Source organism: Pipistrellus hanaki, assembly GCF_964339955.1.
Source record: "Pipistrellus hanaki genome assembly, chromosome: 7".
NCBI lineage: Eukaryota > Metazoa > Chordata > Mammalia > Chiroptera > Vespertilionidae > Pipistrellus > Pipistrellus hanaki.
In genome coordinates, this window is record NC_140509.1 from 82,747,108 (window position 1) to 82,760,571 (window position 13,464).

Here is a 13,464-nt window from a genome sequence, read left to right on the forward strand (position 1 = left end):
ATGAGCAGAAATCAAATAAAGCAGGAAATAAGCACTTCCTAAAAGTGTAAGTTAAACATGGTTAAGCAAAGTCTCTTAGCCATAATGGAAGCATTTCTCCTTTCATTTCCAGAAAAGTGGCACATGGATGGACATAAAAACATGTTCTCACCCATGCTCCACAATTTTAACTATAAAATCTGAATTATAATTATATATATAATTAAAATGAATTATCCAGTGTCTGGATACTTGACTGAGAGCTACCTGTACATGGCATATTCTATATAATAAAAGCCTAATATGCAAATTGACTGAATAGCAAAATGACCAGTGGAATGACTACCAGGGGCAGATGCTCAATGCAGGAGCTGCCCCCAACCCACAGGCCCAAAGCCAGCCAAGATGGGTGCCAGTGCTCCCCCCACCACCACCACCATCACCCCATGGCAGGGCTTAGGGACTCTAGTTATAAATAAATCAGTATGATACCTATTATCATGACCATTTTATAGCTAAGAAAACTGATAGGTAGAGAAATTATTTATTTAGCCTATAGGCACATGGCTATAAATAGCCAATCTAATATTAGAAAACAGCCCTGCCCACATAGCTCAGTGGTTGAACATCCACCTATGAACCAAGAGGTCATGGTTCGATTCCTGATCATGGCACATGCCCAGATTGATTCTCCCTCTTCATTCATTGATGTTTCTCTCTCTCTCCCTCTCCAAGAAAACAGTTCTTCCATAATGAGTCTCAAATGCTTTCCCCTAATCCTTGCAGGGGTTTTTTTGTTTTTAATTATTGGAAGCTTACCAGTATTTCACATTGCTATCTTTTTCTGACTCAGTCTCTGCTCTTCCTTCATTTTCTAGATACACCAAAATGAAGACGGCCACCAACATCTATATCTTTAACCTCGCTCTGGCAGATGCCTTGGCGACCAGTACCCTGCCATTCCAGAGTGTCAATTACCTCATGGGAACATGGCCGTTTGGAACCGTCCTCTGCAAGATCGTGATCTCCATAGACTACTATAACATGTTCACCAGCATATTCACGCTCTGTACCATGAGTGTGGATCGCTACATCGCCGTCTGCCATCCCGTGAAGGCCCTGGATTTCCGTACGCCCCGCAATGCCAAAATCGTCAATGTCTGCAACTGGATCCTCTCTTCAGCCATTGGTCTGCCTGTGATGTTCATGGCCACAACAAAGTACAGGCAGGGTGAGTAAGGTTGCAGGCCTGAGGGGTGGAGAGTTTATTGAACAAAACGTTGGTGAAGTCATTAGCCAACTAGAATTTTTTTGGAGTGTTCCAATGTCTTCGTCAAACTGCAATTTTTAATAAAATAGCTTTCTAGAAAAATGTCTTTGAATATTTTTTGGAATAGGAATTTTCCCTGTGACTTTAAGCCCACTAAACACTTCAAAGAGAATACCAGTATAATCTACTGGTCCTTGATGTCTTTTCATTTCATCAAAATGATGAGACAATAAAAATACAGTTCTTCCAACAGTAATTAGAACTTAAACCCAAACCAGCAGAGGCTTGTTTGATAATTTCAAGTGGCTGCCTCCATAAAAAATGTATCTTTCTAGACCTCAGGTCAGAATGATACACCACCAATCAAAAAGTGGAGTGAAAATGTCCATTAGCTGGGATGTCCAATAGACTCTGGGCAGTGATTATATATTTTTTTTATATCAACATAGACCCCATAGAGGACATAGCTCATGGCGGGAGGTCCATAATTGTTGGCTGAAAGAAAACTTAGTGTGACCAAAGTGAACAGCAAAATGAGCTCTTTAGAAATAAATAAATCTATTTCTAAAAATCAACAGAGAGCTGAGTTCCTCCCACTGTTTCTTTAAGTATTTCTTTACTAGCATGTATACTAATAGCCTTATGTTAGCTAATGTCAAGCTTTAAAATTAGTAAGCAAAAAGGCAATATTAACACCTAAAGTCATCATTAAATGGTGCTTCTAATTCTTCCTTGTAATGCTTTTTTCACGTAGGTTCCGTAGATTGCACATTAACATTCTCTCACCCAGCCTGGTACTGGGAAAACCTGCTGAAAATCTGTGTGTTCATCTTCGCCTTCATCATGCCCGTTCTCATCATCACGGTGTGCTACGGGCTAATGATCTTACGCCTCAAGAGTGTCCGCATGCTCTCTGGCTCCAAGGAAAAGGACAGGAATCTCCGGAGAATCACCAGGATGGTGCTGGTGGTCGTAGCTGTGTTCATCATCTGCTGGACCCCCATCCACATTTACGTCATCATCAAAGCCTTGATCACAATACCAGAAACTACTTTTCAGACGGTTTCCTGGCACTTCTGCATTGCTCTGGGTTATACAAACAGCTGCCTGAACCCAGTCCTTTACGCGTTTCTGGACGAAAACTTCAAGCGATGCTTCAGAGAGTTCTGTATACCAACTTCCTCCACCATTGAGCAGCAAAACTCCACTCGGATTCGTCAGAACACTAGAGACCACCCCTCCACGGCCAACACAGTGGATAGGACTAACCATCAGGTATGCAGCTTCTAGAACTGGGTATACTTACTGGGGATGATATGCAATGATAGAGCTTTGTACCAATCCACGATTTCAACCCATTAGAAAGAGACCAGCAACTAGGAGACTGGAGTTTCGCATGAAGATAGAGAGAGGAGGAGACCAAACTTTGACCACTGTATTGGCGAGGTGCTTCATTCATAAGCCACGTTCTATATAGTTGCATGTTTTTCTTTATATTAGAGACCTGCCAACTAGAAACCTGTAAGCCTCTAAAAATCATTATCTCCACAGTCTTGTCTTCTTTTCAAAATGAATGACTTTTAGCGTGTTGTAGAAGTGATCCTGATCTAGAATTTGCCTCATTTTCCCCAGCAATGCCATGTATTTTATGCATATCGCTCCAATGTCCCTGTCACTTCTCAAAAGCCAGGCCTGCTCTGGCTCTGCGGTAGAAGAGAAAGGTCAGCACTCTGCTGACTCTGGTGACAGGTACAAGATGTTCCCAGCAAATTAGTGTCACCGAAAAGGAGGAAAGGACAAAATGAGAAAAGATGATTTACTAGAAGATGTATTCCTACGTGCAGAAGAGTATAGATGATGGCCCGCATGAAAGAATCGAGATATTTATGCACAATCTTATCATTAAATGAGGAATCAAAAGGGAGAAAAGAGAAAAATCCGTCTCTAAGTTCAATATTGGCTTAGGAAGCCCCTGGTTTGCATGATTTGGAGTTTGGCCTTTAAAGTAAATCAAGTATATCACGTCATGATAGTGGTTTATTTAAGTAAATTTTCAAATGCTGCCAGCACCTCAAAATCACAGCTTGTGTAGTTTTATAACCCAGAATTCAAATTAACTACCTGTAAACTCTTGAGTCAGACGCTTAGCTAAAGTTGCTAGGGCCAAGGGTGGGCCTGTGGGGACAGATGGTGCCATAACAAGGCCTAGAAAGAGAATTGCAGGAGAGGAAGGGAGAGTTAGCTGCCTCCTCTCCGCTGTCTCCCCACCACACCCACCTCACTGTCCCCTTTGAGCCCCACTGCAGCCACCCAGCCAAACCCAGACTCACCCTTTCCAATTAACCACAGCACTAATGCAATCCTGGGGCCCAGAGGGGTCATTAATCCTCATGCCCCTGCTATTAAATAATGCTGAAATGAGCACAGGAACTGGTACCCTCCAGGGAGGATGAGATAATGATGGCAGACGCACTTCCAACCAAAGGGAAATTAACTTATCATGTCTCACTTCTAAATCCATCTCGGAAATAAAAGCCTGAAAGAAATGGTTTCCTAGCCTGCATCTTTCCCTATTTTTTTTTTCCACATCAAGACCTTCAAACCTGCTTCCTTTCCTAAGTGGCTCTCCTCCTGGGCAGCTATCAGAAACTTAAAGAGGGCAGGGATTTAAATAGACTTTCTTCAACCTGGAGATAACGTATTAAAGAATGCAATGTAAAAGTTTCTATTCTAAAATTGAAATATGTTCCACTGAAGCACAATACTTCCCCTGGAGACCATGATGGCCATTATCAAACACGGCTTCTTTCTCCTTGAGTGCCCACCCACACCTTCCCTCTGCTTTCTGGCACTTTAGGGTGTGGCTGAGGGTAGTGTACCTGGGCCACTGCCCCACTGTCTGGGCCTCTTGTCATGTCTGATCTTCCCTGTATCTTCCACTTGCCCTGTTCTCCCAGCAATTCAGCCCCCTGCCTGCTGGAGCGTTTACCCTGACTTCAGCACGATTGACCTTCAGTGGCCCTGGGCAGTGCCCTTGACTCCCTTCCAAACGCAGTGTTTTCACATCAGTGTGGTTCTTGCATAGCCAGAGAGAGGAGAAAGGAAGCTAATCGGGGAAGCTCTGTTCTAAGTAACTAAAAGGTTTGCTTTAAAAATGTATCCAATTAGCGCTTATCTCCATTGCTGCCTCCATGAGACAGCATCAGTGTCAGATCACAGCAGAAACACATTAGCCCTGGAATTGGCTGCTTTCCCAAAATGCCCAGCTGGGAGAGCTGGACAAAGAGCAAGCGGCTGCCAGGAAAAGAGGAAAAGACACTCTGACATATTTGAAAATTAAGATAAATCAAAGATCCTTTCGCTAATCGCCACTAATGTGATCATTAGAATCAACGCAGTTACACAGACATCTGGAATGATACATCAGCCTTTGGTGATAGTTTCAATAATACATCAAAATAATAACATTATTTGAAGGAGGAATCGGAGACTTTGTGGCTGTCTCTGTAGGACATAGTGGATTCGTCATTCAAATTCAGAATGTGACAAACAGGTTGTTTTGTATGTGTGTGTGTGTGTGTGTGTGTGGTTTTTTGTTTGTTTGTTTATTTTTTAACATTGTGAGCCATTATGCTAGGAAACAAAGCTAACTGGATTTGCATTAACTTTTTAACTGCTTGTTTGAAGTTTGTACTGTTGTAGATGTTTGTGTCTGCCTGTGTATTTGTGTTTTCTCCAAGAAATATATTGTACTGTATATGTCATGTCTCAAGCACATTAGTCAACTTCATATTCTGCAGATCAGAGAGCCAATATCAAACCTTCCCAGGGTGTCTGTATTCTGACAGCTGTGCACTGAGACCGTGCCCATACAGCGCAAAGTGAAGTGGAGAGTTGGCAGTTACCAAGGTAATTGGATAAGCCATATGAGAAAATTCTGGACCCAAAATAAACTTTGAATCATACTTACATGGTGAAGAGCTATCAGTCAGTTTTAGCTGCATAACAAGTCATTCTAAAATTCGGTAGCTTAAAGGAACCTCTTTTATTTTATTTTTTTAGTTTGAGAGTCTATAGATCAGTCATTTGGGCTGCAGTGCTTTGGACAGTTCTTCTAGATCAACTAGCGGATTGAGGATGCCCACAGGAAGAATGGCTAGCTCCACACAGACCTTCCTCTTCCAGCACGTTAGCTCAGGCTTGTTTGCACAGTGGGCACAGGTTTGAGACTCAAGTGGTGGCAAGCAGACTCTGCCTACGGGTGGTAGATGCTGCTGTCACATTGCAAAGGGGAGTGGATAGAGGGAGAGAACTGAGGTCACTTTTGCTAACCATCTACAAGAGGCATATGATGCATGGGACAGGCACGCCATCACTTCTTGAGGGCTTGAACCACATCTGCCTTCTCCTGCCTCCTGTAGCTACCAAACCCACTCTCTGGCACATTACAATTTTGTCCAAAAATATCTGTGGACTGAATGAATAATCAGAGGGCTCATGATATTCAGGAGATGTGAGGGATGGTGGGAATGGCCTCTTTCATGCGCCACTGATTGACAACCTAAATGATTATGTAACACTCTGACATTATCTCAGGCTCATCCTTCAGAACCTAAAAAATGCTCACAGGGAGGATCTTCATTTTCTCTCTGCTGATCCTCTGATCAGAAGTTATACTGTTAAAACACATGCTTATTTACACTTGTGCGGTGTCAATTTTATTTTTTAATAAGAATTGGATTCAGTGCCCAAAGAGATCTTGCCTTGGCTAAGTATGAAAAAAATATATATGGTCTCATGTTATTTTGTGTAATTCACAGCTCCAGCTGTAGCACTCCATGACTGGTTTATGTTCAACTTATCATCTTCATGGCTAGTAGGTTTTTGTTAAGTAGACTCATACTTAGGCATCCATTTTCCATATGCTCTTCCTGCAATTTAATTTCACTGTGCAAACTTCTTCGAGTCATTTTATTTCAAGTTTCTCTTTCAGAGCAAATGATCTCTATCCTAAAAATATTATTAGGAAATAAGTAAGGCTAATAAAGGTGAAGATAATTGTTAGAGAAGTAGGAGGCTCTGAATGAGCTCAAATCTCCTGGTGATTATAAAACATTAAGAGAACTTTTCAATGATACATAATTGATGAAACACAAATGATAACTCCAGAAGCAAAAAAAATTGGAGGAGTCCTAAAAATCTAGAGGAAAGCCGAAACCGGTTTGGCTCAGTGGATAGAGGGTCGGCCTGCGGACTGAAGGGTCCCAGGTTCGATTCTGGTCAAGGGCATGTGCCTTGGTTGCGGGCACATCCCCAGTGGGAGGTGTGCAGGAGGCAGCTGGTCGATGTTTCTCTCTCATCGACCTTTCTAACTCTCTGTCCCTCTCTCTTCCTCTCTATAAAAAATCAATAAAATATATATATTTTTTTAAATCTAGAGGAAAGAGATTCCTAATTTTAATGGGAACTTTGTGGCAACTGAAAACCACGCAGAATATTTCACTTGGTTGTTTTTAGAGCCTAGATCACATTATGAAAGTATATTTTGAGAGCTCTTAGAAAGGAAGCAGCAATCTCTAGGAAGCAACTAAGCTTTCTAAGAATTAGTTGTGACAAAACAAATTGTATCTTCTTAAGTTGGTTTGAAGGTTGTGGGTTATTGTTAAGCTGATTAACAAATTGTATCTTCTTAGATGAGGGTAGAACAGGGAAATCAAATAAACCCAAGAGATCTGCTAAACTCTTAATTTCTGTAATTCCACGCTATGAATTATCATCTTCAGTGTTTCCCAAAGTGTGATATGTGTACCCCCAGGGGTACGGGAAGAGTTTGGTGGGAGTACGCATTGCACCGGAGTTTGGTGGGGATATGCACTGCACCGTGCTTAGCTGTGCCTAATCCTGCATTCTCATGAGTACGAGGGGTACTCAGCGTTACAAAACTTATAGAAGGGGTACACATATGTCAAAAGTTTGGGAAACACTGAAGATAAATGGTACAGTGACATAGATTTATAAACTTTGACTGCCATCTTAAACATTCAATCAATAGAAGAATGCTAAATATATTAGGATAATGAATCAAAGTTAAGTTATACTATTAAAAATTACCAGAGGAAAACTTCAATCCAAAAATCCAACTATCCTATATAATAAAAGGGTAATATGCAAATTGACCAAACAGTGGGGCAACCAGTCACTATTATGTGCACTGACCACCAAAGGGCAGACGCTCAAAGCCACAAGTCTGGCCGCTGGTGAGCACAGTGGGGGTGGCAGGAGCCTCTCCCTCCTAAGGATATCTGCCTGTGGACTTTCCCCAAGGGCCCACCCTGCTCCCCACACCCCACACACCCCTCAGTGCACGAATGTCACACAACAGGCCTCTAGCAGAAACATAAAATATGAATGTCCACAGATATAGACAAAAAAGTCCTAGAGATTTTTAAATATATATATATATGATTTTTATTAATTTCAGAGAGGAAAGGAGAGAGAGACAGAAACATCAATGGTGAGAGAGATTCATTGATCAGCCGCCTCTTACATGCCCCCTGCTGGGGATCCTGCTGAAACCTGGGCAACCCCAATCTGGGTTCATAGGTCAACACTCAACTACTGAGCCTAGCCAGCCAGGTGAGGTTTTCTTTCATGGAGTAACAATACGATACAGTCCATCTCAACTGCTGTAATTGCAGCTTGACTGCATTATTTTTTGGTCTCAAGAACTTATACTATATATTAACATTTCAAGGCTTTGGAAAGCCCTACTGTGTGTGTGTGTGTGTGTGTGTGTGTGTGTGTGTGTGTGTGCGCGCGCGCGCGCGCACGCGCGCGCTGCATATATCTATATATCTACATTTTGTTTTTTAAGCTGAATCTCTCAAACTTACCTGAGCACAGCCCCAGTTTTCCAAGGGACATTCTGTAACATCTCAGAGAATGAAGGTTTCACCAAGCAGTTTCCAAAAGCCCACTACAGACCATCAGTCCCATTCGTGCACAAATCTATTCAAAATGCAGTGTTTCACTGGAATAAATGGCAGCATCCCATAATCCCAGGCCTTCGCCACTGCTCCAAAATTGTTTCTCTCTTTTACTCGCTCATTTAAAATACATGGTCTAAATGCAAACAAAATGCTGACACTTCCTATCTCTGAAAATGCAAGAGGCTGGGCTGTGTTTGGGTTTTCACTTCTGCGCTGCTTTGTTTTGGGTCTTGCCCCTTTCTGGTTGCCGTCCCTAAAGGTGGTGAGGTGGGAGAGAAGTCATTCCATGTTGCTTTCCGATATATCTCCACTGACTGAAACCGCACTGTTGCTAAGAATAAGCCTTATCACTGACACATCGTTTTGAGTGAAACATCTTTGAGAAAAACAGCTTTCTTTTTCAAAGGCGACCAGGGGCAGTGGTGAGAAGCACACCATGTGTTGAATAATCTCAACCTTTTTTGACAAAGAGCAGAAAACTGGAAGCCAGGGAACACAGGTCGTGGGCAGCTGACAGCCAGCTGGGTGAGCTGGGCATCCATGCACTGGCCATCCCTTGACAAGCAGGACTTTCCAGCCTTTTCTGACTGACAACCCATTAGGACTCATTTACGTGTCTGACTGACTGTGGGGCTAGCATCTTCTAGTGAGCAAGTGTAACCTCCAAAGCTCCCTTTTATGAGAGAAAAGATAAATTGAAAAAAATCCATATTATAATAAAAGCAGGGGGTAGTATATGGCATATTAGTCTGAGTCCTTTGAACTACCAGATTATTCTACCTCCCCTGGAATTCTTCTTTATTAAAGTTTGACCCCTTGTCATGCCTACAGCCTAGTAGGTGTGAGTCTAGCAATGGAGCTTGGAAGAAGAGACGAGTTCTCTATGAGTTAGTTCAATGGAGAACTTTGCCACTGAGTCATCAACTCTGAAAGTATTCCGTGTGGCTCTGCTCTCACGGTTATGTAATGAATACAATTTTGAAGCTTGTTATTGACTGAAACATTGATCCAGTTCAGCAGAACCCAAGGCTATGATTAATTTCAATTGCAACTTTGTATGGCATCACAAATAGGAAAGAGACAACGGAAGTGGAAGAGAGTAGCTGCAAAAAACAAACAAAAACAAGAATACAAATATTAAGTCAGTTTTCCCTGACAAATGTACTTGGGCATGTCACTTCACTTCTAAAGACCTGTGCTTCCTCCCGCAGATTAATGAAGTTGGAAAAATCTCTTCCATTCCCTCCAGGGGTAGGGAACATCTCCAATCACCATATGGATAGCAGTGAAAAGTGCTTTACATAAGCTTCAGTTCGAATCGAAAAGTTTCTCAAAAACTTTATTTTTCAAAATAGGCTAAAAAATAGCCCAAATTGGTTTGCTCATTGACTTCCTGGAATGAATGAATGAATGAATGAATGAATGAATGAATGAATGAATGAATGAATGAAAAGCTTAAAAAAACTGTTGGCAAAACTGGGAAACGGATGGTAGATTAAAATACTGCCTTGATGTCAAATGTCAAGTTTACTGAAATGCGTAACATTGCTGGGGCCGCTGTCAGGGAAGAAGCCCCGTCTTAGAAAGCTGTGGGCAGCTGACAAAGAAGAGGTCTTGGCAAGCGGCAGGTCAGCGGGCCACAACCGTAGGGATGAGAATAAACAATGTGACCCAATGGGCCGGAGAAGGCAGTTTACTACCAACAGCTCAGCAAAGAGCAGAAACATCAGCACAGGGGCGCTGGCTCCCTGCCCACAGGCCCCGTGGTGTGACACAATGGGCTCAGGTGGCTGCTGTGCTCACAGTGGATCGCACTCACGCTGAAGAGCCCGGAGCTAAGGGCTCAGCACCTTTGCAGCAATCGGTAAACAAACCTATCCTTCCCCCTGAGAGCAGGAGCAGCAATCACGAAGTGGTCATGCTGTGGCCCTCATGCGGTCTGGCAGCAAAGGTTCTTAATTATGATGCGACTATAGAAATGGCTCAGTCAAGAGATATTTAGGCCTTGCATTTCAGCTCAGTAGGCAAGAATGTGCAGGGATGCGTGGTGGACTGCCTCTCCCTATAATTCACCTGTCGGCTGGACATATTCTTGTCTGAATTCAATTTTCATATATTTATATCATCCCATTAGCAATTTGGGTTAAACATACTGACAAAGGCTAGGAACAAATCCGTTCCATTTATTTCAAACAGCACTTGATTAGGATTATTATTCACAGAATCCCCATCCACAGGATCAGATCGGATGGGCAGTGTTGACCTCAGCCATGCACTTTAGGATCCTAGTCCCAGAGAGGACCAATGGGTCTGAGCTCAGACAGCTATTGAGCTTCCTCTTTTATGGTATGCACGGATTGTGCCACCATACTGTTGGTATAATTAGAACCCAACAGGAGTGGTTAGCAACCACACCAACCAGAGTGTAGTCTCAGGCCAATCGATGGGTCCATGTATGAGCAGGGAGTTTATTGATCTCCTATGAGCGATTGATCTCCTATGGCTTGTTCTGTCTTATTGGCCGTGGTAGCTAAAGTTAAGAACAGGTTCCTGACCTCTCTCTCAAATGTGGACTCAGATGCCAGGGAACAATACTCACACTGCCATACGGAGACAAGAATCCATGTGGGATACTCAGAACAGCTCTTTTTTTATCTGGAGGCTGAGCAAAAGGAATGTGACCCAAGGAGTGATGTTACAGCTAATCATTCCCGAGAAGGGGGGGCGGGGGGGGGGGCACAACGATGCGTCAAACTGCTCGCCCTTGCTCGATAGATGTCCTGTGGCCCACTCTTCCCCACGTGAAACCATATAACTGAAGGGGACAGGTCTGATTTGGGATTTGTTGATAAACTTAATTTGGATGACTACTACATTAATTTGGATATTCCATATGGGCACATCACCAAATAGCTGTAGCCTTGAAAGCCACCAGTGTTTCCCAAAGTGTGGTACGCGCACCCCCAGGGGGACGGGAAGAGTTTGGTGGGGGTACGCCTTGCATCGGAGTTTGGTGGGGACATGCACTGCACCGTGCTTAGCTGCGCCTAATTCTACGTTCTCATGAGTACGAGGGGTACTCAGTGTTACGAAAATTATAGAAGGGGTACACATATGTCAAAAGTTGGGGAAACACTGGAAGGACACTCAGGTGTGAGGAAAAGCATAGGGACTGTTATGAGCCTGGCTGTGTTTGTACATGTACGAGGGACTTCACATTAGGAGCCGCCTTGATCGTATCAGGCGCGTAGAGTAACTCAGGGCCAGCCAAGCCCTCAGGAGTTTTTCTAGTCCCGTGCGTATGGCTGACGTGATAAGCCCTGAAGTAGGTCAGGTTGGCAGTCAGAGCTGCTGCTTGTCTCAGTGGAGCACGTGACTGTTTTACCAGGCTGCAGGGCTGGAGTTTGGAGATGAAGGTAGAGTCCATCATTTCCTCCTCCCGGTACCTCCAAGGTCTAAAGTATTCCTTCCCCAACTGAAGTGGTCTCCTTGACAGATTCTCTAGTTATCTGCAGCCTCAACAAAATGCACACCTGGATAAGGCACATATTGTCTCGATGCGTGAATACTGCAATGATGTGCCAAGCTTCCTTTCTGGTAGTGGGGAGCCATCGCACAGGAAATACTTTCTTTACTGTCATTAGGATCCACTTTGAAGTGGTTACTCACGTGGCTCCCAAAAATCTGAGTTGAATGCTTAGTCCCTGAATCTTATCAGAATTAATGAGCAACCCTGGGCCTTCGCATGAGTCAGCATCTGCTAATTCCATTGGGGCTTAGCCACAAAAAAATCATCATCAGTAGTAGGACCAAGTCACCTGCAAGAAGAGAGATGATTGTTCTGGGTTCTGACCTACGCATGGGTGGCAAATCACAGGAGATCTAAGTATTACTGTGGCTGCTCAGTAAGCATGTTCAGGAAGCCGAGTCAGGGAACATGATTTTCAAGTGCCAAAGGGATTGAGAAAAAGACATGACCGAAGCCCAAGATGGCATTCCAGGTGCCATAATGGGCAGCTGATTCAGTGATGGTCACAAAGTCTGGAATGGCCAGAACTGCAGAAGCAAACACTGAGTTCCGTTGGCAATGATCCTCCACCAGCCTCCAGACCGCGAGAGCTTTTCTCACTGGCCACACAAGGCTGTTCTACCAGAAGGGAGCCTGAAGCTGAATTGTCATCTGTTGGGCCTGTGTCCCACCCTCGCCTCTCTGTACATAGCTCTTCCGGACTGGGCATGGCTCCCATGGACATTATGAGCATTCACAGAACAAGCATGGAAATTATCAATATCAATTACATAGTCAGCCTTGGGAGTAGCAGAAGAGGTCATCACAGCCCTACTCAAAGGTCACAGTCACTGCCTTCCCTATTTGACTCTGTTTCAAAGATGGCTATTAAATGAGTAGTTCTTATTCATTAGTGTATACAAATACAACAGCATATTCATAATAACCCAAGAGATTATGAATAATGACCCAAGAGATTATATTATATCTTGACATTTAAGAAAAATTCTGAGAGTTGAAGGAAAAAGTATACACAGAGACTCCCAATACAGTTCTGACACACAGAAGGTGCCCAATAAATGTGTGCCATAACCCAATCTGAAATGCTCACTGTCTTTTTCTCTTCTTCTAGCTGGAAAATCTGGAAGTAGAAGCTGCTCCATTGCCCTAACTGGTTCTTCATGTCATTGAGACCCTCACTGAGCTTAGATGGTACCATCTTATGTGGAAGCAGGTCCCTGCCCATGTGTGTGGGAAGCTCTCATGTTCTAGGAATGTGTCTACTCTCAGTCATCAAACCTTACTCCTCTCTGGTCACTTCACTCTGCATTATTAGAGAGACACCCCAACTAAGCCAAGCACTGGGAAGGAAAGAACGACTAATAAGCTCAGCCTGTGTACATAATTACAAGGAAGACACCCGATGGGACCATATAATAGGCTACAGTCTGTAAATTCAGGTCGTCATGGAAGATGAACTTTCTGTAGGTAATATTTTTTTTTTCAAGCAAATATTTATGGCCTCATCAAAGAAAAACCATAGATCGTTTAATTCACCATAGTAACATGTAAATGCTACCTCTGATCAAAGCACCTTGTGTGGACATCCAAGACTCTCTGGTCTTCTGTAAGATAATACTTTGCTCTGTTTTTGACCTCTAATGTTAACCTTAAAAGTACCTTTTGGATAAGACTTCATTTCTACCTTCGTTTCTTGG

General features: G+C 43.2%; 1 protein-coding gene across 1 annotated transcript in view; it reads left to right on the forward strand.

Annotated features, from left to right (window-relative positions):
- OPRM1 (opioid receptor mu 1) overlaps positions 1 to 12,959 on the forward strand; it is a gene marked incomplete at its 5' end in the record, with an annotated part of 31,802 nt that extends 18,843 nt beyond the window's left edge. Inside the window, 3 exons of the mRNA XM_084889409.1 lie at positions 858 to 1,210; positions 2,004 to 2,524; positions 12,879 to 12,959. Of these exons, the coding sequence (XP_084745535.1) occupies positions 858 to 1,210; positions 2,004 to 2,524; positions 12,879 to 12,917 (913 nt within the window). The 3' untranslated portion in view covers positions 12,918 to 12,959. The remainder of the gene's footprint in view (positions 1 to 857; positions 1,211 to 2,003; positions 2,525 to 12,878) is intronic.
- Positions 12,960 to 13,464: the final 505 nt, after the last annotated feature.